This window comes from Aspergillus neoniger (genome assembly GCF_003184625.1).
Source record: "Aspergillus neoniger CBS 115656 unplaced genomic scaffold BO87scaffold_39, whole genome shotgun sequence".
NCBI lineage: Eukaryota > Fungi > Ascomycota > Eurotiomycetes > Eurotiales > Aspergillaceae > Aspergillus > Aspergillus neoniger.
The window spans coordinates 224,059-250,635 of record NW_020291167.1 but is presented as its reverse complement, the minus strand read 5'-3'; the positions used below and the strand labels follow the sequence as shown (position 1 = coordinate 250,635).

General features: G+C 49.8%; 9 protein-coding genes across 9 annotated transcripts; 6 read left to right on the top strand and 3 right to left on the bottom strand.

Annotated features, from left to right (window-relative positions):
* Nucleotides 1-311: 311 nt before the first annotated feature.
* BO87DRAFT_160767 (protein phosphatase regulator REG1) lies at nt 312-2,336 on the top strand. Its single transcript, XM_025618244.1, has 2 exons — nt 312-1,074; nt 1,131-2,336. The coding sequence occupies exons 1-2, from the start codon at nt 458-460 to the stop codon at nt 2,218-2,220; spliced, it is 1,707 nt and encodes a 568-aa protein (XP_025475703.1). The 5' UTR covers nt 312-457; the 3' UTR covers nt 2,221-2,336.
* Nucleotides 2,337-3,706: 1,370 nt separating this feature from the next.
* Nucleotides 3,707-7,507, bottom strand: BO87DRAFT_380051 (putative C6 transcription factor). Its single transcript, XM_025624209.1, has 3 exons — nt 7,107-7,507; nt 3,906-6,677; nt 3,707-3,830 (listed from the first exon to the last, which is right to left on the bottom strand). The coding sequence occupies exons 1-2, from the start codon at nt 7,182-7,184 to the stop codon at nt 4,110-4,112; spliced, it is 2,646 nt and encodes an 881-aa protein (XP_025475702.1). The 5' UTR covers nt 7,185-7,507; the 3' UTR covers nt 3,707-3,830; nt 3,906-4,109.
* A 1,686-nt stretch (nt 7,508-9,193) lies between these two features.
* On the top strand, nt 9,194-10,143 carry BO87DRAFT_400684 (uncharacterized protein; the record flags this gene model as incomplete). The annotated part of the gene is made up of 3 exons (XM_025625545.1): nt 9,194-9,307; nt 9,804-9,891; nt 10,001-10,143. 3 exons carry the CDS (start codon nt 9,194-9,196, stop codon nt 10,141-10,143), a joined length of 345 nt encoding a protein of 114 aa, XP_025475701.1.
* A 161-nt stretch (nt 10,144-10,304) lies between these two features.
* BO87DRAFT_160720 (repressor protein) lies at nt 10,305-12,941 on the top strand. Its single transcript, XM_025618242.1, has 2 exons — nt 10,305-12,621; nt 12,675-12,941. Exons 1-2 carry the CDS (start codon nt 10,456-10,458, stop codon nt 12,924-12,926), a joined length of 2,418 nt encoding a protein of 805 aa, XP_025475700.1. The 5' UTR covers nt 10,305-10,455; the 3' UTR covers nt 12,927-12,941.
* A 1,656-nt stretch (nt 12,942-14,597) lies between these two features.
* On the top strand, nt 14,598-15,837 carry BO87DRAFT_317996 (DUF1996 domain-containing protein; the record flags this gene model as incomplete). Its single annotated transcript, XM_025619788.1, has 4 exons — nt 14,598-15,008; nt 15,071-15,129; nt 15,189-15,369; nt 15,421-15,837. The coding sequence occupies 4 exons, from the start codon at nt 14,598-14,600 to the stop codon at nt 15,835-15,837; spliced, it is 1,068 nt and encodes a 355-aa protein (XP_025475699.1).
* A 150-nt stretch (nt 15,838-15,987) lies between these two features.
* BO87DRAFT_160709 (uncharacterized protein) lies at nt 15,988-16,654 on the bottom strand. The gene has a single exon (XM_025618241.1). It carries the CDS (start codon nt 16,546-16,548, stop codon nt 16,144-16,146), a length of 405 nt encoding a protein of 134 aa, XP_025475698.1. The 5' UTR covers nt 16,549-16,654; the 3' UTR covers nt 15,988-16,143.
* A 631-nt stretch (nt 16,655-17,285) lies between these two features.
* On the top strand, nt 17,286-18,808 carry BO87DRAFT_462486 (uncharacterized protein; the record flags this gene model as incomplete). Its single annotated transcript, XM_025629165.1, has 1 exon — nt 17,286-18,808. Exon 1 carries the CDS (start codon nt 17,387-17,389, stop codon nt 18,806-18,808), a length of 1,422 nt encoding a protein of 473 aa, XP_025475697.1. The 5' UTR covers nt 17,286-17,386.
* A 348-nt stretch (nt 18,809-19,156) lies between these two features.
* Nucleotides 19,157-20,854, bottom strand: BO87DRAFT_380049 (wax synthase family protein). The gene is made up of 2 exons (XM_025624208.1): nt 19,913-20,854; nt 19,157-19,848 (listed from the first exon to the last, which is right to left on the bottom strand). The coding sequence occupies exons 1-2, from the start codon at nt 20,745-20,747 to the stop codon at nt 19,406-19,408; spliced, it is 1,278 nt and encodes a 425-aa protein (XP_025475696.1). The 5' UTR covers nt 20,748-20,854; the 3' UTR covers nt 19,157-19,405.
* A 3,284-nt stretch (nt 20,855-24,138) lies between these two features.
* Nucleotides 24,139-26,576, top strand: BO87DRAFT_317913 (putative C6 transcription factor; the record flags this gene model as incomplete). Its single annotated transcript, XM_025619786.1, has 4 exons — nt 24,139-24,690; nt 24,743-26,320; nt 26,369-26,443; nt 26,496-26,576. 4 exons carry the CDS (start codon nt 24,139-24,141, stop codon nt 26,574-26,576), a joined length of 2,286 nt encoding a protein of 761 aa, XP_025475695.1.
* Between the last annotated feature and the right edge of the window lies 1 nt (nt 26,577).

Sequence of the window (26,577 nt, the reverse complement as noted above, 5' to 3'; positions counted from 1 at the left end):
GACCTTTCATCTTAATCTAGCTTCGACCCCATCCAAGTTTCCGATCCTTTCGTGCGACCGAGCAAAAGGCCTTCTCCACCCCCCTCCGAGGGGTTTGTTTGGAGCCGTTAATAACTCTCGCATATCACACACTCCCTGACACCTTGATGGCTCCTCAAGATACATCTTACTAGCTCTCTCGCCCTATAACATCTCCGAGGCGCCTTAGCTGCCCCTTCATATATGCTACCAATCAAGATCAAATCCTACTCTGGCCTACCCCATACTGTACCATGATCTCAGCACTTTGTCGCCATTCCTAGATAGCGGGCCTTTCCTCGACGCCTCTCGCGCCTTTCCATTGGAGACGAAACATCCTATCTCAATCAATTGCTTCACCTTTTCTGCTTCAACTCCAGCCCTTGCAACGGCCATCCCATTCGCAGTCTGCCCTTATGTACCTGTTTGAGCTGTTAGGATGACGGCCATACTTCCCGCCTCGAACGAGGGGCGATCACGCTTTTCTTCGGACCCTTTGCGAAGTCCAATCACCCAAACCTACTTCCTCGAAGAGCCCAATGTTGCCACAGCCAAATTTAATCTGCCCGCATATCATCGCAAGGATCGTTCTGATGCTGTGGTGTCCTCCCCGTCGCGGTCAGCGTCTCCATCCCCGGATTTCACTATTACGGCTGTGGGGAATCTCCCTCCCACGCCTGCGACTCTGAGCAGTCTATCTCTTATGAGTGAGGGCCATGATGATGACGAGTTGGTCCTGCCGTCGTACGATTCCAGCCAATTCGCACAGAAGGAGCCTGAAGCCCTCAGTGATGTGTCTGTGGACTCCTCGGCGGACTTCCCACGCCTGACACAGGCACCGGCTGCTGATGATAGTACAATCGAGGATGAGCCATCGAGGCACGTGGATTATCTATCTCATGAATGGAGACAGGAGGATATTTGGGCATCGTGGCGTTACGTCGTCGCCCGGAGGAACATATATGAAAATGGGACAAGGCTAGAGAATGCCTCGTGGAGGACGTGGGCCAAGCTGAAACTCAATTTGGGTACGGTATCGCCAGAAGCCCTCAACTGGTCAGTTCTTGGACAGAGTCCCTTAGGCTTGGGCTTGATGCTAACACTCCCAATAGGCTGAAGGACTGCGATGTGACGTGGTTGTACGGACCCTTAAAGACGTGCAATAAGCGGGAGAAAGCATTCAATGGCTCTCCTCCTCCCAGCCGCTTGGAGACACCGACCTTGTACCCGGATAGGAAACCGATATTGAAGAAGAGAACGGCTTCCGAGACTATCTTACAGCGTTCTCTGTCCCAGCATACGCTCTTGCAACATGCGGGAGCCATTTTAAAAGCACAGGAGGCCGAGATCAACCGTAACCGTCCCCCATTACAGAGGGCCTCCTCGGAGTTTGGACATATGCTTAGCAAGTCGTCCACCACTCCCGTGGGGGGTACTGCTAAGGGTACCGCCACCAATACATCAACGTCGGCCACCCCTAGCGAACGACGGCATATTCACTTCAACAACGAGGTGGTGCAATGTATTGCTGTCGAAGCGAAAGAGGAAGACGATGGATGGCCTGCTCATTTCGGGAATGAGTCATCAGAGGATGGTATCGTCATGATGAAACACATTCATTCTGGCTCGTCGCTCAGCGACAAAGGTACGCCTCGTGGTAGCGTTACTGGTGAAAACAAAACCATTGCCCCGCTTCCTTCTACCACACTCAAGTACCGATGGGATGTGTCGGACCATCCGGATGATCTGCCAGATGGCCGAGGGGATGCCCGTGGGAACGGACAAACCACATCGGAATCATCAGCATCCTCAATAATGGGTCGGTGGTCAAGCTACTTCCTGAACTCCACGTCGCCTACTTCGTCCGGAGCCGAGAAGTCGACGCGGAAAAGTGCACGATCTGGCAGGAACATCACGCCATCTGCTAATTTCCTTCTTGACGAAGAAGATAATGACGTGGAATTCGACTGGGAACCAAGCCGCAACTCATATGGCATAGGAAGCCTAAGCCGTCCCTGGTTTGTGAATCCAGAAGATGACGAGGAGCTCGATTACTACTTCCATTCGATGTCTCCGGGAGGAATAACACCCAACGAAGAAGACGAACCATTGAGTGCAAGCATTTTTGACCGTGTGGCAGACACCGTAAACACAGCCAAGGACATTGCACATGTGATATGGAACGTCGGCTGGAGGCGGTGATTCCCTCTCCGTGGAGCATCCACAAGGTCGCAGAGCGGGCTTTACGACTTAATGCACTTGATTTCCTAGCCATCAATCTCTCTTGCATCTTTCTCATACAATAAACGACCAGGAAGACGGGTTGCGGCGTTCTGAGCTTTCACCAATTAATGTTGCTGGCTGCTGGTCGACGATAAAAGGGGTTAAAGGAGGGTTTTTTCTATTTTCTTTTCCCATCTTCCGTGGGGCTGTATGTGCCAGGAGGAAGCCGGAATTTCTGGATCATGTTTTGGCGTAGTTCATGTTTGGTTTTGGGTTCTGCCTGGGGGCGTTTCTCGATGGGCTGGCTGTCATGACGGCTTTAATTTCCTGCATCTTATTTTTCTTTTACCCCCAGATATCACCACGCGAGGTAGCATTGACTTCTTATGACCCAATGAGACATATGATGATCCAACATACAGCAGATGAAATTCCATTATAGTAGTGTACAACATGTTACACCCCAGAATATCCTTATATACATATTGGACTATCACATTTCTCACTCAACTCCATTTAGTAGTTCCGTCAACAAACACCAAGTATGCTACCACAACCTTAAAGACCATAGCTACCTACCAGCTCATGCTCACGCCGCACACAGGTACCAGTTTCACTACCTTTGCTACCAAACCAAGACTGGTGCCTACTTACCAACCTGCACCCCATCGAAGACACCAACCATAGACAGAACTCTCAGACTACCACATTCGAGCAATAAAGGTATAAAATATGCACATGAACATAGAAAAGTAGCGATCACACCTGTTGAACTAATTTACTACAAGTAGTTCGTCTTTATGAAAATTAGTTAGGTGCCTCTTTTCCGTCTCTAGGAAAAACCCTGAAGCCTGAATCTATTGAAAGCAAGGTACTTTTGCAAGCTATCTCATTTGGAAATGAACAACACCAATTCCCAAGTACCAATCGGAAGAGAGGTGAAGAAAGGCAGACAGGTTTACTGTGTAATTTGCTTGGAAGGTGGGGGGCCGGTAAGATAGGAGAGAAATGCGGCATAAACCTGCGAATTTGGACTAGAAGATGGAATGAGAGTAGGGATTAAATCATGGAAAGAGGTAATTAGTCAACTACTAATGTATGTACTTTGTAAAATGGTACAAGTGTTTGGTTAGCTCGCGGTGGATTGATTAATAGCAGGAGGTGCTATAAGGGAATAAGCATCGGTGCCTAATCGTTGGTGGGGATTAGTGCATACTACCAAGCTACTTTGCTACTTTTCTACTACGGAGTAGCTACTAGATATCTACTAGGCACGGATGCAAGGAAGACCGTGCTTTTTAGTTTAGACAAAGCGGGTCTGAAACCGGATCACGTCGTGCTCAATGTTACGTCAGGACGGTTAGAAGTGGGCTGGCTGGCTGGCTCAACTCGGAGGTCGAGCGTATTCAGGGGTGGTGGAGAATGTTGAACGATGGTTGAATGAGACCATTTTATTGTAAACGTGGGCTCACGAGCCACAGACCCTCAATATCAGGGTTTGCGACGATGTATATGCATGCACCAATAGCAATAACCAACTCCTAGATACCTAAAATCCTAACTCCCTGTTGCATTCGAGGTTTTCTGGACTGTAACGAGGACTATCAGCATCATGATTGAAATCCGCTAGTCAACTTCGGTCTTCTTTGTAATGTGTTACTTACATTGGGTATCATCAACAAGGAACAAGAGAGATGGCAAAAAAAGGGTGATGCGTGCGTTGATAGCACCACCATCATACATAGCGGAAAACAGAGATTCGTGAAAGTTTCCCATATATATCAGTAAATGGGAATAAGTCCCTATGAAGGTCCCTTCGACCTCTGCTTGGTCAAAAGCAAGACGTAAAGAAATGAAAAAACGGCCACTCAACCCTCCATAACATCTTCCGTAGTGTCACGAAACGTCTCCGGGAAAAAGCCCGGTGGCGGCCAAATGTCGGCAATCGACGGGGGATGTACCAACGGCTGAGTCCCAGCGAGTCGGTCTGGGTCATGGCAGAAAGCCTGGAATGTACTCTCGTCAATAAATCCGAAATCCTTCAGCGCGGCCTCGCGATTGTTAGCCCACTCTGTGGTGTCGAGATATGCAAGATCCTTGAAGATGGCGTCAATGTCGCCGGTTGAGCCGATACGCTCTGTCGTATCCGAGCTCCTATCTCCCGAAGGTACAGAACGTTCGTGTATAACGCCCGGACCGGTGACCGACATCATCGAACTTGACACCCCAGAGTCGGGTGTAGACGGATGGGGGCGCGGGCCCCGCGGTAATGCTGCATTCAGAGCAGCAGCAGGCTCGGACTTGTCCATGTGTGCCGTTCGCCCGTCCAAGGTTTGTTGGAAGGACACGTCCATCATGGATAAATCAGGATTTTCCACCGTGGGATCTTTTGGCGTCATGTACTGTCCGTCCACAGGGATAGTGATGCCCATAATGGCAGATGTATAATCGGAATCCCCCATTCCAGGTGCAGTCCTTCTCATGTGAGGGTTCATCGTAGGCTCGCCCATTATGTTCGGATACCCTGCCGCCGATGTTGCCATAGACCCAGGGGGTAGTGCAGTACTGGTCATACTGCTAGCCATTCCGGGTGCTGATCCTGCCTCTGGTGGTTGATAGGATAGAGCAGGGTTTCCGGGGAGATCTTTAGAACGGTACCAGTGATCGATGGAAGCAGACAATGAGCGATACACTGGCCAAGTTGAACTAAGCTCCGTGGTTCGCTGAAGGAGCGCTTCAGTCCACCGTCCGAAAGGGAACATGTCGGATTCGATTTTATTGCGCAGAGTGAACGCTTGTTCGGCGATAGTGCGCAAAGAAAGCTCGAATATCGGCGGCAAACCGCAAATCTGAAAGTTATCAAGGTGCTGGGACACCATTGGAAGAGCTCTATAAAGGAGTTTCTTGGCTCCTTCGATAGCCGGCCGTTGAGAGCGATGCAGCCCAAGCTCCTGAGGCGCAATGCGCAGATAAAGCCACAGAAGCGTAGCCACATATGTCAGGCCAAGGTAGCTCTGGTGCGGGAGCAAGGCCGAGTGTCGTTCCGGATAGATACTTTCTGGGCCAATCAAGCGACATCCAAGAGGAAGACGATCATCCCATTGCTTAAGCTCCATGACTAGTTGTTGTGCAAATAAGGGTGCGTTTGGTCCGGCCGTGGAGTCGCGAGCAATCTTATTCAGTACACCGGCTAACTCGACTAGTCGATTGAAGCAGCTTAGAGCGAGCAGCGGACCCCGTCGAGGAGGGCTCTTCCCTTGTCCAGCCCCCGTAGGTGGCAAGACATCCGACCATGAGTTCCACTCTTCCAAGCCATCTTCTTCCAACAGCCCGACCATGGTGAGATCACGAGGATGCATGCACGGTCTCCTCGACAAACGGAACGAAAGCAACGAGTCAATCACAAAACACCCAAGGAAAACCGCCTTTCCTTGCCTCAACTCGTCCGATCGTCGAACGTCCATGAAGGCTCCAAGGTCCATCGAAATGGCCATGCGAACAGCCTGGCCACTCAACAGCCAGGCAGCAGTCCAGTCCTCCAGGCCGATGTTAACCAACGTCAGCAGCAACAGTGCCTGCACATGTCCAAGCTCGAACCGCTCCGTTTCAGAAGGAATCAAGCTTCGAGCTACCGAGTAATACTCCTTGGTTTTCGAAAGCGCTTCCAACGCCCCGTCCTGCGGGTTAACCCGAGATTGCGAAATGGTGTAACTGAGCAAGGCCCACAATGCGGCGTGGTCGCCCGAACCTGGGGCCATTTTTGCGACAGATAGCGGCGCGCTTGCATACAGGTACGATGCTCGTAAGATGTTGTGTTTTGCGACGATAGGGAACCATGAGTGAGTGACTGCGAAATAGACGTCTAACAACTGCGAGGTCTGCGGGGGTAATTGTAGGGCATTCGTAGCGCTGGCGGTATACGTGGTGATTCTGCTGTCTGTGGGAGCGGCCAGCCGGGGCCTTTTAGCATGGGGAGAGGTGGAAGGCTCAACAACACGCGGAGCATCATGAGCGAGAGGAGTCGAACTACGGTCGATGCGGAATCCCCATTCACTTCCGGTGCCGTCATCATGGTCTTCCCGAGAGCGCTTTCCTGAGCTCTCCGTGACTGGCTCAGAGTTAGACAGCATCTTCTCGAGTGCCCCATATAGGCGACTGGTTTTCCAAGATTCATGCAGTGTCTCTGACGCGCCATCATCCGTCCATAAGGACATGAGCTTCTGTCTCCGACCAGCTGATTCGGCGGTGGTCCCCAGTAGAGTTAGCATTGTGTCTTCGAAGCCATCGATATTGCAGATGGACAAGGCCCAGAGCTTCTCCAGGCCACGAACATAGCCCTCTGGTAACCCGCGCTTCTTTGCATGGGGATCATATGAACAGGTCTGGCCTGAAGCCTGGCAGGCCGAACAAGCGGGACGTAGTCCATCGCACTTGTCCTAAAAGTTGGAGGTCATTGTCAGCATGGAGGGTGGGAATTAAAGACATGGTGGAGAAGTGGATAGAAACTGAAGGGGCAAGCAGATCCAGGATGTTGAGTTGAGGAAGTAGGAAAGAAGGAGAGTAGATGGCCAATTGAAACGGCAGTGGGCAGCTGAGCTGCAGCTCCGAGGCGATAACAAGCACCGAAAACGGGCAAGTACGTGACGTGACGCAAGAACGCCGCCCCGAACATTACCGAGTACAGAATGAAAAACCACCTGCAGTTCGGGGTTGAATTGCACCGATCGGGCTAAAAGCAAGAGAAAGATGGAGATGGAGAATAGGAAGGGGAAAATCTATAAAAGAGTGGGGAGAGGGAAGAGGCAGAGAAGCCAAAAGAAAAGGTATTAATTAATTGATTGATTGATTGATTGATTCTAACTGACCTTTTTACTTCGACAGCGATCACAGGCTCTCGACACCCTCTTCCGTCGAGGGGCTTTAGAATCGGAACCCTCGTCCATGGGAGAGGGTTAATTAAAAAAGATATGGCATGTCATGAAAGCAGGAAAAAGAGAGGAAAGAAGAGAAGAAGGTAGCGAGCGAAAGGTGGTCGGGCCTCCCAGAAATGACACCGACCAGAAGGGGGAAGGTAAAAAAAGGCGTGACGGAAAAGGCAGTTTTCAGTTCAGTCCAGTCCAGTAAGGGAATAATAGGAATAGGAAGTGTAAAGTTCAAGTAACCTGGGAAGGTTAAGGTAATAGTCGTAGGTAAGTAAGTAAGTAGTAGTAGTAGTAGTAGTAGTAGTAGTAGTAGTAGTAGTCGCCAGGCAAGCCGAGAAAGGGACCGCGGCGGAGGGATTGGAGCAAGCCGAAAAGGTTATCCCGCAGTGCATGCCCGTCTGTTATAACACAAGACCCTCGGGTCCCCCAGACGCAATCGGAAAAGAACTTGTCAAGAAAAGCGATGGCAAGTAGTATTACGCAAGAATCCAATGAGTCTAAAGATGGATGATAGCTACCACAGCCACCTCAGGGTCTCGCTGTTGAATCTCCTTGGTCCATCCAATCCAATATGGAGTTGTGCATCGGCCCAGACCCATCCTGAGGCAACCAAGTTTAGAAAGGGATCCGGGAAAGTGTAAAAGAAGAAGAAAAAAATACACTACGAGCTGCAAGTTGAAGGGACCGCAACGGGGGAAAGTACAAGGGACGGGAGAAGGAGGGGGGAAGGGAAAGATCGGGGCAAAAACTTCGGGATGAGCAAAAAATTGGAAAAATAAAATAGAATAATAAATAAAATAAAACAATTCAAAAAAGTTGACTACTAGTTTACTTTGTCTTTAGTGAGTTACTTAGTGGATGATGGTTGGGTTTAGTCGCCTTTTTCCGGGTGAGTTTTGGATTCCGTCGGGACTGAGATTGGCAGCTGCAACGATTTTCCAGAATTCAATGCTAAGGAAAAAAAGTAATAATAATAAATGATATTAAATCACATAAGAAGAAAATAAAAATTCTTTTTCTATTCTTAAAACAGTAAGAGAATCGAGATAACCTAGATGATAGTGCCAAAAAAAGGTTTTTATTACCCAAAAATTCCCACTTTTCGTGTGGTGAGATTCTCCTCAAAACGGAGGGCCATGTTGTGCCTGAGGCTAGCACCCCACACCGGATCCCCACGGCTTCTCCACGACGCGGTGTGGGAGACTTTCCTCCCAACTGCTTCCCCCTACACAGTCCCTGCACCTTTTGGCTGCAGGAGAAACCGAGACTTCCGCCGTCCTTCGCCGTCTTGGCTCGGTGGGATTCGTGCTCGCTCCCTCTCTCCATAATCCATACTCCATCACACCCCCCAATATTTAGTGTTTGTCTGATTATAATAACTTCCTCAGGCTCAGCCTCCTCTGTTCCTAGCGACTCACAAAAATAGCATTCTCTTGAACCGTGTCAATCAGCCAAGAATTCTTCGCATCAATAATCCGCGTAACCAACCACCTACCAGTTCCTATTATTATCCTTCGCGTCCGAGGGAACTAATCACAATAAGTCTAGAGGACAAGGATAGCGTACATCTAAGCTTTCGAACCGATAATGTTCCTGCTTTCTTAGTTCCCCCATCTGTGGCCATCATTATGTCCTGACTAGTTACGAATCATGGGTCCTCAATGCTGACTTCAAACCTCCATTGTCTGTGGCTATCTACTATCACCTAATGGATAGACGAAAAGGGCGCCCAACCGTCTTCCTAATTATCAAACTCGAAACCCACTAGCCCAATCACTGAGCAGATAGAACCGCCGAAAACCGGCCGTTCCGCTGTCGGCGGACCAACCGTAAAGTCCACCCCACAAAGGCGTCGAGCCCAAGAAGAATCCAAACCACGACTAGTTTACTGTCTATTGTGGCACTCCGAACTAACCGACCCATTTTGGCTTCTGATTCGCCGGTTCCAGGGGTCCGACACCCTTCCTGGTACGTCCTTCTCTTCAGCATGCTCACTGTCCGTGTCAAGCTCTTGACTCGGCTACTGAATAATGACCTTCAGATCATTCGCGGATCCGGCAAAAGATCCGGCATCCCGACTCGGTAGTCATGCAGATGGAGGAGATATACATCTTCAAGGGTTCATCAGTCCCAGGCCTCCGGGCGTCGGTATACCCATCGGGTCCGAATATTCGTGCAGGGTCCTTACCCCGGTGACGCGAAGTGATACAGTAGTACCACTCACTATACTCCATTCAAGTTTAAGCATATACATTCGATTCAATGCTACTGGGCTAATGGGCCGACGTGCTAGAGTCTAGAGTGATGTAGGCACAGATTGACCCGGATTTGACAGAACCATTTTTTCTATTGATTGGATTACCATCGTTTTCGCAGCTGCTGGCTACCCACCTATTAGCCCATCACACGCCCGCTAAACAGGCGTTTTGTTTCTGCCTGGAGAATGGGGTCGGTTTACTTATCAGGGATGCATGCTTATTGATTAATGATAAATACTAGCATGCGGTTGAAGAGACTAATTGATCAGGTGGCTACCGATGGATCGGGGATGACACTCAGGCCAATCTATGTCGTATACGGATTACGGAGAGTCCCGCGGATGGAGATCGTCCATCCGGGTATTGACTTATCCGCAACCAGCCTGGAGGGCAGGCGGTCACTCGTGGCAGATGCAATGGTCCGGCAATGCGGCTGGAGATGCTGAACCCGCGAACCCTTTGGGACTCCGGTGGCTGATGGCCGCAACCGAGCATTCTTGCCATGGTCCCCCGACTGTCATCCTTTGGTTCTGTTATAATCACACTTTCTCCAGCGCCCCCCGGTTGCCTTTGCCCCAGCAAACCAATCACGCCTGCTTGCCCAGCCTGCTTCAACACGTTTCCGTCCCATTGCTGCCCTCGCAGGCATGCCAGGTGCTGCGCCAATTGACCGCCTTTGTCCCTGCCGCACTTACTGCACTCCGCCTCCGCCCGATAGCTAGCAAAAGCTAGTCACCATTTCCTCACCCCCGCCATCTTCCCCGGTATACTAGCTTCTCCGCTTCAGTCACAGGGAAAAAAAAAATAAAAAGCGGCCCTCGACAACGCTATCCTCCCTCAATTGAAGCATGGCCACTTCGAATATGACGGAGTGCAGATGATTGGTCCTCATTGGGTTGCTTCGGATACACTGCTGATATCACCTTGATTAATCGTTACTCTTAGCAACTTAGACTTTCTGCAGCGGACGGTCTTGCTTCCCGCGCACCGACCACACAAGACCTCCGTCCCATTGATCCACGTAAACGTCCACAATGCACAAGATATCCCCGGTAGATAAGCGCCGGAGATTCGATCCTGATGCCTCTCTGGTGCTTGTGGGCATCCGGGGATGCGGAAAGCGGTCTCTGGGATTTGTTGCTGCCACTGCGTTGAAACGGCGGTTCATCACGGAAGACCACTATTTCAAAGAGGTGACCGGACATACCAGGCATGAGTATCTCAAGCGCTATGGGAGTCAGGAATTCCAGCAACGCGATGTCGAAGTCCTCAAGTCAATGCTTGACAACCACCGCTCCCGTTGTGTGATTGAATGCGGTCTCGGCAGTCTTACCCGTCCGGTTCAGGAGCACCTTCGTCACTATTCTGCTACCAATCCCATTGTATACATAGTTCGCGACATGGATCGCATTCAAAGCCTATTAGGTCTGGAGGAGCAATCAGTCAAGCTCCTTGCCGAGGGCGATCCTCTACACAGAACATGCTCGAATTTCGAGTTCTACAATGTTGAAGATCATTCCAGTATCGCTTCCCAGACGGATGAGGGATCGCCGGACCGACGATGCGTTGATTATTCCTTCAAGTTGAAAGAAGCGAAAGAGGACTTCACGCGCTTCGTGCGTTTCGTGACTGGCACCGATGTAGGACACACCAGTTATGACTCGCCTTTTGTCCTGCTTGAGACCCCCCCAGAACTCCGGTCCTTCACCCATGCCATTTTTGTACGATCTTCCGACCTGGCAGAAGGCAATGTCAAACTGCAGGAGCTTGAGTCAGGAGGTGATGCCATTGAGCTGTGTGTTGACCGCTGGAGCACGGGATTGACAGCAACTCTCAGCAAGCAGGTCGCTCTACTCCGGAGAAATGCTCGTACGCCCATCATAATCTCAATAGATAAATCCTCCACCGGAATTGCTAGAGGTGATTTGTCTGCTACAAAGGTGAACACTTTATACTTCACTATTGTGGAACATGCTCTACGGCTGGCGGTTGAATATCTGGCCGTGGACTTGAGCCAGGAACGGTCCCGAGTGGAGGAAGCAATCCGTACCAGAGGCAACACAAAGATTATTGGTCAACGCATATTCGAACCTTCTGCGCCAGAGACATGGGAGAGCGAAGAATGCCTTTCCCTCTATTCTGAAGCCGAGAAGCTGGGGTGTCAGCTCGTTCGCTTTCTTCGAGTGGCTACGTCGCGTGAGGATAACGCAGCGGTTGCTAAATTTACAAACAAGGTTCATGCCTTGCCCGGCGAACATCCACCGGTTATCGCATACAACATTGGCCGTCTTGGCCGCACCTCGCAAGTGTTCAATTCTATCCTCACATCTGTAACTCACCCAGCAATCGAAAGGTCTTCCGACAACGAGCGAGACCCGCAGATCACTTCTCGTGACGCAGTTCAGGCCTTGTTCCAAAGTTACGTCCTGGACCCGCTCCAGTTCTTCATCCTCGGAGGTAATGTCGCATACAGTCTGTCCCCTGCAATGCACAATGCTGCTTTCCGCCACTGTGGCATGAGCCATACTTATACCATACCGGACTCGCCCTCGCTTGCAATCATGGATCGGTTGGGCAGGGATTCGCATTTTGGAGGGTCAAGTGTGGTTCAGCCTTGGAGAGTACAACTATCACATAAGCTCGCGGCGAAAAGCCGCCATGTGGAGGCAATTGGTGCGATCAACACGATCGTACCCCTGCGCGCCGGCCCTGATGGATCCATGTATCCTCTACAAGAGCAGGCGAGTCGGCGTAACCAGGCTGGACCTGTGCTAGGGTGGTACGGTGAGAATACGGACTGGGTTGGCATTATGAACTGCATCAACCGCAACCTCTCTCCACGCAATGCCATCAGCCCATCGAAGACTACTGGGCTGGTGATAGGAGCGGGCGGTATGGCCCGCGCCGCTGTCTATGCTATGCTGCGGCTCGGATGCCGTAAGATCTTCATCTACAACAGAACTTTGTCACGAGCGGAAAGTGTCGCTCGCCATTTCAACTCATGGGCAGCCTCACAAGTGGACTCGGCGGAAGTTGTGTATGTGCTCAAGTCATTGAAGGATGAATGGCCTGAGGATGCCTGTCCGCCTTGCATGATCGCATCTTGTGTGCCTGCGGACCGCGACCGCGATGAACCGCCAGCCAACTTTGAAATGCCTATGCAATGGCTGGGAAGCCCCACTGGCGGCGTAGTCCTTGAGGTAAGTTCTTTAATGATGTGCACAGGTGGGCCTGACTAACGTTTTCATGCTAGTTCGCTTACAAGCCACTGGACACTCCATTGCTGCGCCAGATGCGTCGTATTCGGACTGAAACCGGGCGCCCTTGGGTATTAGTTGATGGACTTGACAATGTGGTCGAGCAAGCGATACCGCAGTTTGAGCTCATGACGGGACGAAAGGCACCCCGTCGCTTGATGTTTTCAGAAGCCCTTCACAACTACGTTGGCGAAGAAGGTCACTTCGATGACAAGACGATCCAAGCCAGGCTTGATCATGTTCGGTAACAGATTCGTGTGTTAGAGAGCATAGCTGCATTACATCGCATACAGAGGTATTGGTGCTCCATTTTGTGGCTGCGTGCAATCATGACCCTGAGCCGGTTCAGGGCCTTTTTTAGGGTGTCCTCGACGCAGCAGCAGCTGGGTCTGAAGGAATCCAAACCAGGGATATGTCTGGGGTATTCTACGTTGTAGAGAAACTGAGATGGGCACCATTATGCGAGGCAAGAGGTGGGTTCTGCAATGCGAGGCTACGACTAAGCCAAGATATAAGAGCCCGCTCATCCAGCGCATTACTGGAGTCCAATGGGCTGATATTACTGCATCTGGATGTGGGATCTCACTGGTCACTGGGATAGCCCCTGGTCGCCAATGATCCACTTCTGTGCCCGGTCCGACGGATGCTAATGGCGTGACATCAGGTCTGATCCTAGCTGCTTATGCAAATGTTACTTCGGTAGTATATGCATGCATGGCCAGGCCGCCATAAACCACGGCCCAGAACTGAACGGTCAAATGGGGAGATTGATGTTGTCAGCGGCGCTTAAGGCCGGGTGTCTGGTGTTTGGCAAGCGAGATTACGTCTGTATTTGCATTAAGCGATCAGAATTCAGCAGAAGGGAGTTTCATATGCAAGAGCACGTTTTAATTAAGAGATAGCGTTGCGCTTGAATAATATAATCTAAGCGGGCTTCCAAGTAAATTGCACAAAAGCATGCAGTCATGGTAGAGAATTTCTAGATAATAAGGTACTCTAAGTGGCTCCTCTCGGTTGGCTCTGCGCAACGACGTCTTTTCATTCAAAAAGTACTTTTCTTTGCAGTTCGTTATAGTAGTGGCTTTCCTTTGATACAAATATAAGGATGCAGTCAAATGGTATCAAAATAATGATGTACATGTAACACTAGTGCTCGATAGAACTGCAAAATATATGTATAGATATAAATAATACCACGACTACTACAACTCCCCTTCATCCAGAATTGATCCCCAGTAGCAGAACAACCGAGTCCTACATATTTCACGTCAATGCCTCGGTCACATTACCCACCAAGCCCACGCAACCTGTGAACTACCGACTTGAATTGTATCATAAACAATTATCTACAGCGTCTATGGATAGTAATTGAACACATCACCGACCCTCCACCAAACCGGTCAATCCATCACCCATCCTACTAGCAACCCCTTCCTGAGAACAAGAAAAAAAAACCGAATAAACGCAGCCCCTGCAGAGCATCTACACCATCACTGCTCCTACACGGTACATACAATACACAGGGGACACGTGTCCTACATGCATCAACAACATAACATAGCATTCCTCGGAGATATTCTCAGAGGCTGAAATATTTGCGATGGCGCTTGGAATGTGTAATCTACAGAGTACAGATGCCCGGGGCGGAAAACAAGCACCCAGGAGGCGCTGAAGGTGGAGGTTAAATGGACGTGAGGAATGATGGACGGAATATATTGAGTTTGGCTAGGTTTTGTTTTTATCTTTGTATGAAATTTTTTTTGTCCTGCTTCTTCATTTGCTTTTACTCTTGTGTCCTGAGATACTGGTTTCGCGAATTGCAAGTGCAATTCCTACGCTGCTTTGCTACGCTGTTTGCTATGTGAATGAAGCAAATGGTGCCTCTGTCTGTTTGAATACGGATAAAAACGAACAGCATTATGCGGAACCGCTACGTCGCAGCGCTACTTCTGCTCAGCAGCGGTAGCAATGTCCTTGCGAAGCAGCGCACGACAGACGAGTTTACTTTCAGCTGCGATCCGTTGACGACTCAACTGTCCGACCCAATAGTCGCGCCGGGAAAGCCATCTACGCATACACATGTTGTTACCGGGGGCACAGCATTCCAGAGAAGTATGAATGAGAGCACGGCGCAGAATGCAAAGGGGACGACGTGCGAAGTGGATATTGATAGGAGTAATTACTGGGTTCCGCAGCTTTATCATCGCATGAGGAATGGGTCGTTCGAGCTCGTGGAGTATCAGTCCAGTGTAGGTATTGCTTTGGCCTTCGTTGAGAGTCCTGGAAGCTCGGTTGAGGGTCGAGAGGAACTGGCTAATGAGTTAGATAGAGTATTTATTACTTTGATCGAGCGTGTAATTATACGGCCGGTGCTACGGATTGTGATGAGAAGCTGGTTCCGCTGGCGCCGCCGAAAGGTCTGCGCATGCTTGCTGGGGATCCGAGTCTTCGGTTTGTTCGCCTGTTCTCTATCCCGATGTGTGACAGTGCTGATATCAGAATGGGAACAGGACCTATAATGATTCGAACTGGTCCCAGCGTGCCATCAGTCATATGTGCATTGGCAAAGATGGAAGCTCGAATGAGACAAAAGGCTTGCCTCAGCAGCCTTGTGAAATGTTGAGGTCGCAGGTTTTTATGCCCTCCTGCTGGGATGGAGAGAACCTGGACAGCTCCGATCATCAAAGTCATGTAGGTGTCGTTGTCTGTGAGCACTTGTGGGATTTCTGACAGTACTTGTAGATGGCGTATCCCGACACTGGAGACTATAACAAGGGTGTTTGTCCCAAGTCTCATCCCGTTGCGATATATTCCATCTTTCTGGAATTCTTTTTCAACACAGCACCCCATCCAGACTACAAGAACTGGATATATGCGACAGGTGATGAAACCGGATATGGCTTGCACGGAGATTTCATGTACGGTTGGACAGACCAGGTCGCCTTGCAGCAAGCTATAGACACCTGTACCGTTCCGCAAGGATTGACCGACCCAGACTGCTCGATAACGAGGAACCAAACGAGAGACTTGGCCCCAATGCCGCAACCATTGGATGTTCCTGCACCGAAAGACAACATCGGTCAACATGGCCCCGTTAACAGATTGCCCGGTCACCGTAACTGGGCGACTAAGCATGACAATTCGACATTGCATGGGTGAGCTAGGCCTGCATACGTCGACATCGAGTTCGTGTATATAGCTTTGATGAGGTGACGTAGTATCGACATTAAACTGCACACATTTCCGTGACTGTAAACTGCCGATATTTGGATGACCTGGCACGCGAGGGGAACAGCTGCTTGTGTTGAGGCATCTAATTGTGATGACTAGTATGCTGGTTTCAGAACCGCGAGTCCAGGGTCTCAGATCTTGCAGAGTGCCAGGCTGAATGATATCCAAGGGAATAGGTAGCCATCAGGAGAGCCCAGTCCATGAGTGGAGTATGCGCTTGCAGCGATCGCAAAATCAACCAACGTATCCCATCCCCTTTCTCCACCATTTCCAGACACCTCGTTGTTCCATTAAACTCCCAAACTCCTTGACGGTTTCTACCTCAGATACACCGGCTCTTATATCCCTCATTTTTGTCTGGTGGTGTGACTGCTTCTGATCACGAAGGTTTGTCTGATTCTCGTCGTGGAGGGGTCCTGGTCGCGTGGCTAGTTGAAAATCCTTGTACCGAAGTTTTCGAACGACAGTCACCCAAGACTCAACAGCGATTTGGTCTCTCGCCTCGACATACATTATCCCTGGACAACCACCGGAGCGTAGAAGCACGAAGCAATTGTGTATATCGGCTGCGCGTTTCAGCGCAGACACCTTTTTGCGGGAGGTGATATGGTGGGTTCGGATGAGGGCGTTGTAGAACATCGTTCTTTGTTCGAGTTATTCGGGTCAAGCCATTAAATTATGATTGATATGTGACATTTCTGCGATGGACAGGTAGCAAGATTTTTTGTGGTGAAAGAGCTGGTAGCCGACCGTGAGTGTGGTGATGTTTGCTCGTAAAGTGATTGGTAAAGAGAGGGAATATACGGAAATACTTGGGGCTTAACCGGCTGGGTCTGGGTCTGGACGTGCTATGGGCGGCAATCGCGTGTCGCGTGACCTGGATGAGCTATTTCAATGCCCTGCCAATTCTTTGAAGTGTAAAGAGAAGGTGAAAGAAGGTGGAGGATGAAGGGCAGCCACAACTTGAGATCTCGGCTTCTGCCAGTGCGGGAACGCCCAGTCAGATGACCGCGGCTGAGCAAACCTTTGTTGACTCTACTTACTACTAGTACTTACTCATTAAACTTAACATGATCTTCAATGGTGTATAGTCGGGCTTGTGCCTTGTTTTCCGCTGCTGAGCTACAGTACAACGAATTACCTTTATATGAAGCCTTTGTTCTTGGATGTCTGCGATTACTAGTAGGCCATTATGTCCCAATGCTTCATTTATATAGCTATAGTTCAGACAATGTTTCAGGGTTGGGGAATACCGAATCTCACCTCACTAAGTTCGTAGCTCATAACAGATGCTGGAATATAAAAACGATGTCAAGTGTCCAGGCTTATCTGGAGCTCTGGATCTGGTGTCCATATACCCTTCTATTACTGGTGACAGCTGACAATAGCCATCGGTATTCCACTCGTCATTCCATCCCTGCTCGATAACATCTGGCCAAAGCGAATCTCGCCACCTTTGAATCCCTCGACAGCCACAATGAATCTCCCAAATCTCCCCCAAGAGATCTTGCTGCTCATAATAACTGAACTGCGTTATGCAAATAAATTTGGGGCCATCGCAAAGCTTTGCCAAACTTGCAAGACAGTTTGTGCCCTTGTCCAGCCCGAATTGTTCCGTCAAGGCCCACAATGGCTTATCTGGAGCGATGGAAGGGTACCTCCGTACAAGGTTGATATGGTTACTCTTATGCGCTTCATAGAGGCTGTTGTTGAACGGCCTGAATTGGGCACCTTTGTACGCAAATTGGATATGGATATATTGTTCTTTCCGAGATTTGATTCACTGCAGAACCTGCCATTTGGGCCCCGGAAGGTCTCAATGGAGACACTGATGAGAGCCTATAACCATTTTCCAGCGGACTGGAAGCAGCGACACCTGACAGGCAATGCGGGAATCCATCCACTTCCGTTGTTCATGCTTCTAATATCCCTGACGCCCAACTTGCAAGAATTGGGACTCAGTTATATCGAGACAGGATTGGGTGGATTGGAGCTGCTCTGGGAACGAGATTCTCAGGGCATACGCCGCTATGATTATCTCCCCAACTTGAAGAAACTTGTTATTGTTCTGGAAGCCATGTCCCACGAATCATTAAGAAATCTAATTCATCTCATGCACCTACCCACACTGAATGAGCTTTCTATATGTGGCGCTGACGAGCATGACCCTGGCTGTCCACCTTTTAACCTCCTCCAACCCGAGTCTCTCAGCATTACGATGCTAGACCTAGGAGCATCTACGTTTACTCCCCCCCCCCTATTGCGCCAAATTGTTCGTGCATGCAAGTGTTTGAAGGTTTTCTGTATCAGTGAGGCAGTAATAGACAGAAAGTGTCGACATGCTTCCCGGGTCAAAAGATCAAATATATTATCGATCTTGGAGGCCCATAAATATAGCCTTCTAAAACTCGAACTCAACTACAATGAATGCGCGCCCAATCCTGGAGATCCAGATTGGAGTCACTATGGCTCGTTTACGTCCTTCATAAGCCTCAAAGTCCTTCAAGTGGAGCAAAGTGGCTTGCGAGATGTCCCAGATCTCCCGAACTCTCTAGAGAGTCTGAGGATAGTTGAATGTGACCGCCCTGTGTATATGTTTCTGGCTAGCCTGTTATCGAAGAGCAAAAGCGATCGGTTATCTCTGAAATACGTCCGGATATCCGAAAAGTGGGAATACCACTGTAGGGATCAGAATTGGATCCTCGGGATTAAGCCTACTTATGAGTTGGATAAGACTGCGGAGGGTAAAGCAGCAATGATGGAGGCATGCCGACGCTTGGACAATCTCATCAAGAAGGCGGACTTCTCAGTCGAGGTATTCGACTGCTCAGCCTGGGATAGATATGTCGCTGAACAGAAGACCACCAACGGGGGCGTTGTGGTGGACAACACCGCATAGGCAAACTCGCTTTGCCAGATCTGGGAAGGAGTATAGGTATATACGTGTCCAAGATGGAGGAGTCAGTTTGTCTTGATTTAGTTGGTACGTAATCTGAATAAATTACTTGGGTTGCTACGTGGTTTCCTTCCTTAACAGCTATGCCACAATCCTTTCATGTAGGTCTGGCTTTAGGATGCTTCACTAGTATCATTTCTGAGTGAGAAAATATGATAAATCATTGTACCTGTAGCAGTAACGATCCATTCATGCCAAAACCTGTACAACTATGGTCATACTTTGGGGACTTGTAGCGTGGCGGTTACTAACCATGATGGCCGACCCGAACATAGCACTATATAATGCCCATTATTATTGGATCAGTAGTCCCAGCTGGACACTCACTATGGTATTCGGATCCTCGCTAGCAACCGAAATCCTATCAGTAATCTATCCAAACCCTATAAAAAGCCAATGTATAAGATGGTATCATATCGCTATGCCAAAACAAAAAACAAACCAAGAAACGTTCACCAACCCCACATAATATCACACCCTCACCACCTGTAGTGAAGAAACAATCTATATATAACAACCACCACCAATACAGAACCAAACCTAAACCCCAAGCACCACCCCCCAGAAACTAACCGGCATCGGAATGGATTCAATCGCCTCCGGCAGTCTACTATAATTCAAAAACCACGGACTAGTATAATAGCCCCACGCGGCCACGAACGCCGCATCCACGAGCCAAATAACGACTCGAGAGATGTTACTCTTCGCGGGAAGGACACGCGGCAGAATCTGATCGGAAATAATCTGCTGCACGACCACACATGCTGGCAGAACGCAGAAGAAGAACATCATCATGGACGCGGCGAACCAGTCCTTCGAGACGGCGTAGGTGCCGGCTGCGTGGACGACGCCTGATACCATGAAGGAGAGGCAGACGACGAGAAGGCGTTTGAGGCCTAGGGGACATGAGTCTGGGATGAGGGAGAGGGAGAGGGCTAGCAATGGGCGACGGCAGAGGTCGTGCCACATTTTGCCCCAGATGTCTGGATGTTTACTTCTTTGTTATTCTGCTGTCCTTTGGAAGGTAAGGGGGGTTAGGTGACTTGCCTCGTAAGCTAAAGGTGAACATGTATCGGATCGCCCCGAAGACAGGGGGATACATCCATGGTTCCGCTGCGAGCTGTGGAGAGATGATCCGAAGCACACCGACGGAAATTACGCCGGTGGCGGCGTGAATTCCGTCTACGAAGGCGTAGGAGGCCATCCAGTGTACTGGTGGGAGGATGAACAACCGAATTACGCCCTCAGTCGTGGCCGGGGATGCTTGGATGTTCAGCACATTGGTCAGGAATGTCTCTACGAAGTTGCTGACGCTGGAGTAGTTCCGTCCAATGGCTGACTGATACGAGTCGATGATAAAGTAGGCTACGAGAGCCCGAACGATCTTGCCTCTCAAGAACGAGAAGCGGTCGTCATCCGCTACCAGGACGATGTCCTCGCGTTTAGGAACGCACCCATTTGCGCCGTCCGGGACAGCTTCGAGCTTCCGAACGGGAGGCTGGTACTTGGGAGAGCCGTAGCTCCAACCCACAGCGCGCGGGTTGATGATTAGATCGCAGATCTGAACAAAGCGCTTCCACCCTAGCGTGGGAGATATGGGTTCCCATGTATATACGGGTGAAGAGGATAGGTAAGACATCCTTTGCAGGCGCTTCAAGTGACTCAGATCATGGACCAGGAGGAGCTCCACAGCGCGAATGACAAAGGAGGTGGAGAGAAATGCATTGGTATATCTTATAAAGTCCCTGGTATCGGGCGGGTAGAAAATGGCGCAGCAGGCGCTGAGGACGATGATGCCATAGAGGGTGTCTCTCAGACCCGGAAGCAAGGGGAACTTGACATGTAGAAATAAGGCCGCAATCAAGGCCGGCAGGGTGTACATGTTGTGGAAGAGGTGAGTTTCAGGGCGGAAACTCCAGGAGATAACACCCGCATGCGGAAAAGACAAGAAAAATAAAGCAACGCGATCTAAGCTGAGGTGAAGAGGTGTTGAAGGTATTCAGATAACATGGTTGGAGTGGCGGCGATTGGGTGTCTTTTGGCGCGGCTGATCATCCGCGCGGGCCCGCATTAATCAGCGCGGTATCGGAATCTGATATCCACTCCGGCTTCCCACTTTCGGGGATATCGGACAACTTGTTGGACTGTGTGCCGGATCATCGTGATGGGGAGAGTGACGAACTGTGCCTCGGAAATAATGGGACTCTCATAATGTTGCGCACGAGGCAGTTATACCCCTCTCCAACGAAGTCGGCTTTCAAATCCGCCTGTTCCCGGCGGACGACAACTGGCGAGAAACTCCGTGGAATAGCGCAAATGTCAGGGCTGACTGTTTTGGGCCTTTTTTGAATGTCCATCCTCAAGCTGCAGTGCGCAGGCGACATGGTATTGTCTCGCTGTCTTGCATTCAAGTATGCTTGTCTCCACACCGCAATAAGAAGCTTGTATGACACTTGCGTAAGATATCTATAGGAATAACCTACAAGGCTCGCAGTGTAGTCGCCGAGTGAGGTCTTTGATGCGGTGTAGACACCGGATCAGTCATCGCCATGGACATGATCGTCCGAAGCTATGTTGATGTTGCGGTCAATGCCTTGCATATCGGTAGATCAAGTCTGGAGCTAGTGGATAACCTCGCGAATATAGCGAACCCACTTCACAATGGCAAAGGCCATGTATATATTGTATTTGACTCACATTTCAACCTGAGGTGTCTGCATGTCTTCCATGATCGCATAGTTATCCGTAGAGATGGCAGTGGCAGAAAATAATTCATCATATGACTACTCAAGATGAATAACCAAGGATACTGTCTATATTAGATGAAAGAATGAATGATGGTCAAATATATGCGTTTCAGGTACGGTTGGTGCTATAAAACCTCCTCTTCCTCCACATCCCTGACCAGCAAGACTTTATAGCCAAATTCTATGTCGAGTTTGGCAAGTGTTAACACTATTCTCTGCTGATTTTGACTGAATGTGACCGTGTGGATATTGGCGTGGGACTATGGCCTCTATCCTATTTTTAATGCTGCGCCTGCCTATTTTTAATGCTGCGCCTGCCACCTGACTGGGTGACTCATCTCGTTGTTAGCATAACCCATATAGAGCAAGCGCACAATGGTGAGTATGGCAGATAATAACTAGATAATGCTTACGCCGCCAGAAGTGGTAGACGGCCAGGAGAAACAAGAGGTAGACCGTATGTATCTGATCAAAGCAGACGAAGTGTTGATTCGCTGGAAGAATGGAGAGGTAACGTGGGGACAACCTGACAATGTCAAAGACGATATAACAGAAATGCTGAAAGCATATCAGAAAGGTTAGAGACGAAACGTTTTACACCGATCAGCTGCATTCTGACCCACAGAGTGGAACACGAAGTGAGAGCAGGCCAGGCGTAAAAATGCGAACAACGCCCCCATGGAACGCGCATCTATCAGACGCTCGGGTTTGCACTATCGTGCACGACATGGTGGCTGCTACCACTCGTGGACAGAGATGGGCAGCTGATCTTATTCGCAAAGGGGATATTAGGCTCGATAGAGTACCTCGCGGACTCACAATGTGGCTAGAAGATAGCGGTGCTCGTTGGTACCAGTTTGCTTCAAGATGATATTTGATGCTAGCTGATAAGAAGTTGATGAGATGCAAATGCGAGAACAAGCAGGGGGGTAGGTAGAAAGGGGCACCATCAGTAGGGCTACCTATGCCCTCCTCGTCACCATCTGCTTATCTCATGGGGCGACCTAGACACTTATTCTGGTATACTACTATGTACCGATAGGATTCAATACTCACACTGGGCCCTATTCTGATTCTAGGACAAGCCGGACCTGTTTAGAGGTTTGAATTCAATTACTGTTCCTTCAGTGGTCTTTAGTAATCGATACAGCAAATTGTAGTCCTGCTTAGGAGCCGACAGAGACTTGCGGATGGAAGGAACAGATCAAGTCAATATGGTGATATGAATGAAGTGGTCATAACCTATCGGCAATAGAGTGGAAGGGAGCATGGAAGTGGACAAGACGTTCGACAGGTGGGCTCAGACTATCACGTAAGAAACATGCTATGTTGTAACCGGATCGCCAAGCTAACATCAAGAGGCTAGTCGGACCCCACTCCTGAAATGGAGGAGATTCTTTCACATGGAAGCTGTTTAAAATCCCATCGCTGTTCTCCCATTATATATGGCGTATCTACGTGGTCTTGCTCCGGAATGGATGACTTTGATAGGAGAGGACACCAGCACGAGTCTGATACGTCATGAGATTGTTAGTCTTTAGGCACAGCACCCAGACAAAACCAGTGCAGAAAATCCCAAAACTACTCTTTCAAGTACTAGAGGAGAGTATTGACTATGCTCGGGGTTAGCTAGGCCCGAAGGCCGAGATTGAACAGATTGTTTTAGCAGCTCCATTGTTCAAGATATCTATCGACGCATCTATAGCTATGAGGTCAAGTTTATGTCCCTGTAATAGAGATAAGACCATGCCAGTCAGTGCCTGAAATTTAATGATTCCTCTTGTCTGAAGTTGTATTGATCTATTTTCTATCGGTGGGAAAAGAGCGTGAGATACAAGCACTTGTGCAATGTTCAGCCTTATGGGAAAATGGTGCTAGACCAGATTCAGCTAGAGCCGGCATCTGATGTTGTCATGCTTGCCGTTCCCTCCACTGTTTTTCCAGAAGAGACGCCCTTCTATATGCTAGATACAGTATAAATAGAATTTGACTTGTATCAATAAATATATAAAGGCACTGCCCGGAATGACTACTTAGCAAGAAAAGTTCCCCTTAGCTCACTGCCTTTCCATGTTGTGGATCACTGACAAACTTGCTTATGTCAGGGAAGCTAGCCTGAAAACGTAACTCCGAGTACTCGGACATCCACATCAAGCAAGTCCGATGCGTAATCCCGGATGACTCCTGAAAGAGGCCGACTAAACCATCGACTAACTAGATACTACTAAGAATCAAAAGTACCTCCAGGCTGCCACTAACCACTCAAGCCCATCAAGTGCCACGCTCCCTGAATGACCACGTCTTCCTCCTGAACCAAATCAGGCAGCGAAGCCCGTGGGGCTCGGCCGTAAGCTTACAGATCAGATAAGACTTTGATGTTGCCGGTCGCTGCCCTCCGCTTCATCTTCAACTTCACGACACTCCACCACTGATAGAACTGCATCAGGTGACTTGGCACGGTCGGTCCAACCCACCACCATCACATCATCGCCTTCAAACAAGAACGTTGCTCTATCCACCAAGGCCATGGATGAAGACAACTCCCCAAAGTCTCCGCCGCGACGGCGCAGACCACCCCTATCTTGTACCATTTGCAGGCGTCGCAAGTTAAAATGCGACCGCTCTCTGCCATGTGGGCAATGTACCAAGTCCAAAACGCCAGATCAATGCATCTACGTTGGCCCTCAGGCGCCGGGGTCGGGGAGCGCTTCCCGCACCCCGCCAGAACGCGTGCGTATCTCCAGCAGTCGAGCCAGTCCGGCGCACGGGGGCCTCTACGTCTTCGATTCCAAGCACCAGTCCACCAACAGGGTCACCAAGCCGAAAGCGCGGTCAGACGAGTTGCACGAACTGCGCAGTCGCATCCAGTTCCTGGAAAGCGCTCTCTCCAAAACTGGGTCTATGCACACCCCAGAAAGTCTGGGTGGTGACTCGGTAGACATCGGGCATCGTTCGGGTCCGGAGTCGCAGAATCTCATTGACAATGTGAAAGATCTTCCCGATCGGTGTTGTTTTCGGGGGAAGAAAATCCGCACGCGATTCGTTGGACGGAGCCATGCGTCCGTCTCTTTGTCTTTTGTAAGTGTGTGTTGTGCCATGGCTGATTCGTGGATGGTGCTAATTTCCGCAGTTTGATGATGTTGGCAAATTCATGCGGGGCCGCCGCAGTACGATGAAGAGAATCCCCAATTACAAGAAATTCAAGAACTTCAAGGGGGAGATATGGGCTCGAGAGCGACAGGAGCACCAGCGCGCCTATCAACAAAAGTCTCCCTCGCTGGAGGAGATGGTTCCGCCTCGACAAGTTGCTGACGAACTACTCAACTTGTATCTGACCACATTTGAGACGACACACCGTATCCTGCATATCCCAACCTTCCTGGAGCAGTACGAAAACTTCTGGTCGGGAGTGCAGCCGAAAGAACCGTCTTTTGTGGCGAAGCTTCTGGCATTGATGGCAGCCAGTTGCTGTTTTTTGAGCCCGAACACTAAGATCAATGGGGAGAGCAGGGTGTATCAGGCAGCCGCTGAATGGATCGCCGGTGTTCGGTCGTGGATTGCGTTCACGATGGTCAGCTCGACCATCGATTTCAATATTTTGCAGATCGAGTGTCTTTTGATGATTGCACGGCAGGCCGATGCTATTGACGGGGACATTGTGTGGATCTCCTCGGGCTCGCTCATACGGACTGCCATGACCATGGGACTGCATCGGGATCCTCATCGATTTGGTAAGATGACAAAATTTTGGGCCGAGATGCGTCGGCGGCTGTGGGCAACCATTTTGGAGCTTGACTTGCAGTCGTCCTTGGATGGCGGTATGCCGCCTACGATCGACCTGGACGAATACGATTGCGAGGCGCCCTCTAACCTGGACGATTCCCAGCTGACGGAAAATATGGTCGATGACCCTGTTCCCAAAGATATAGGGGTATACACACAGAGCACCTTTCAGGTTTTGCTTCTGCAGTCGCTGCCCCTGCGAATCCGCATCGCCAAAGCCATCAACAGTCTGAAACTTACGATATCATATGATGAGGCCTTGCGGCTGAGCGAAGAGCTGATCCAACTCATGCACTTTGGCTTGGAGATCTTCCAGAAGGCCGGACCGGGCCCGTCATTCGCGCAGTCAATGTTGGCATTTCTGTTGCGGCGGTCGATTTTGGTTCTGAATCGGCCTTTTGCGCTGAGTATTATCCGGTCGCCCAAATTCTCTTACTCGCGGAAGATCTGCCTTGAGTCCGCATTGGACATCCTCTCTCACCACGATCCCCCGGCGAGCTCGCAGGTGAGCCCGCATCTGGGGCAACTGAGCGGAGGAATGTTTCGCGATGAATTCTTGCACGCTGCTCTGACAGTATGCGTTGAACTGTACCTGCAGGCAGGCGAGTTCAACACACAGAACACATCGACAATGCAGTCCAGCGCGCTGACATCGTTGAACGATCTGGTACGGTCGCAGCAGGAGGTCATGATCGGGGCAGTCGAGCGAACGATTGAAACATTTGGAAGCCGAATCACGCCAAACGGCAAGGGAGGGAAGGCTTTCTTTTTTCCTACGCTCGCTTTGTCATCGGTGAAGGCGCGACTGCGAGGGGAAGATCCGCAGAAGGCATTAGAGCAGGATGCAATGCAATGTATGCAGATGAGCGAGCAGATGTTGCAGGGAGCAAGCTGGGAGACGGTCCGAGCCAAGGCTACGTCGACAGTAAGTGTACAGTTCGTGTTTTTATTGATATTATGCTAACAGATGTAGCCGGTTTCTACACCATCGTTGAATCTCGAGACGCCGGAAATGCAATTCGACCCTGCGTCGTATGGGTTAGATACGGTAAGTTCTTCTTGTTTGGCCATATGGTGGTGATTGATGCTAATGGACGCAGTCTGAATTCGGGACACTATTTGACCTCAACGACTTTGCGATCCCCGATATGTGGGATCAGGACTTTCTGGCGCTATTGTAGA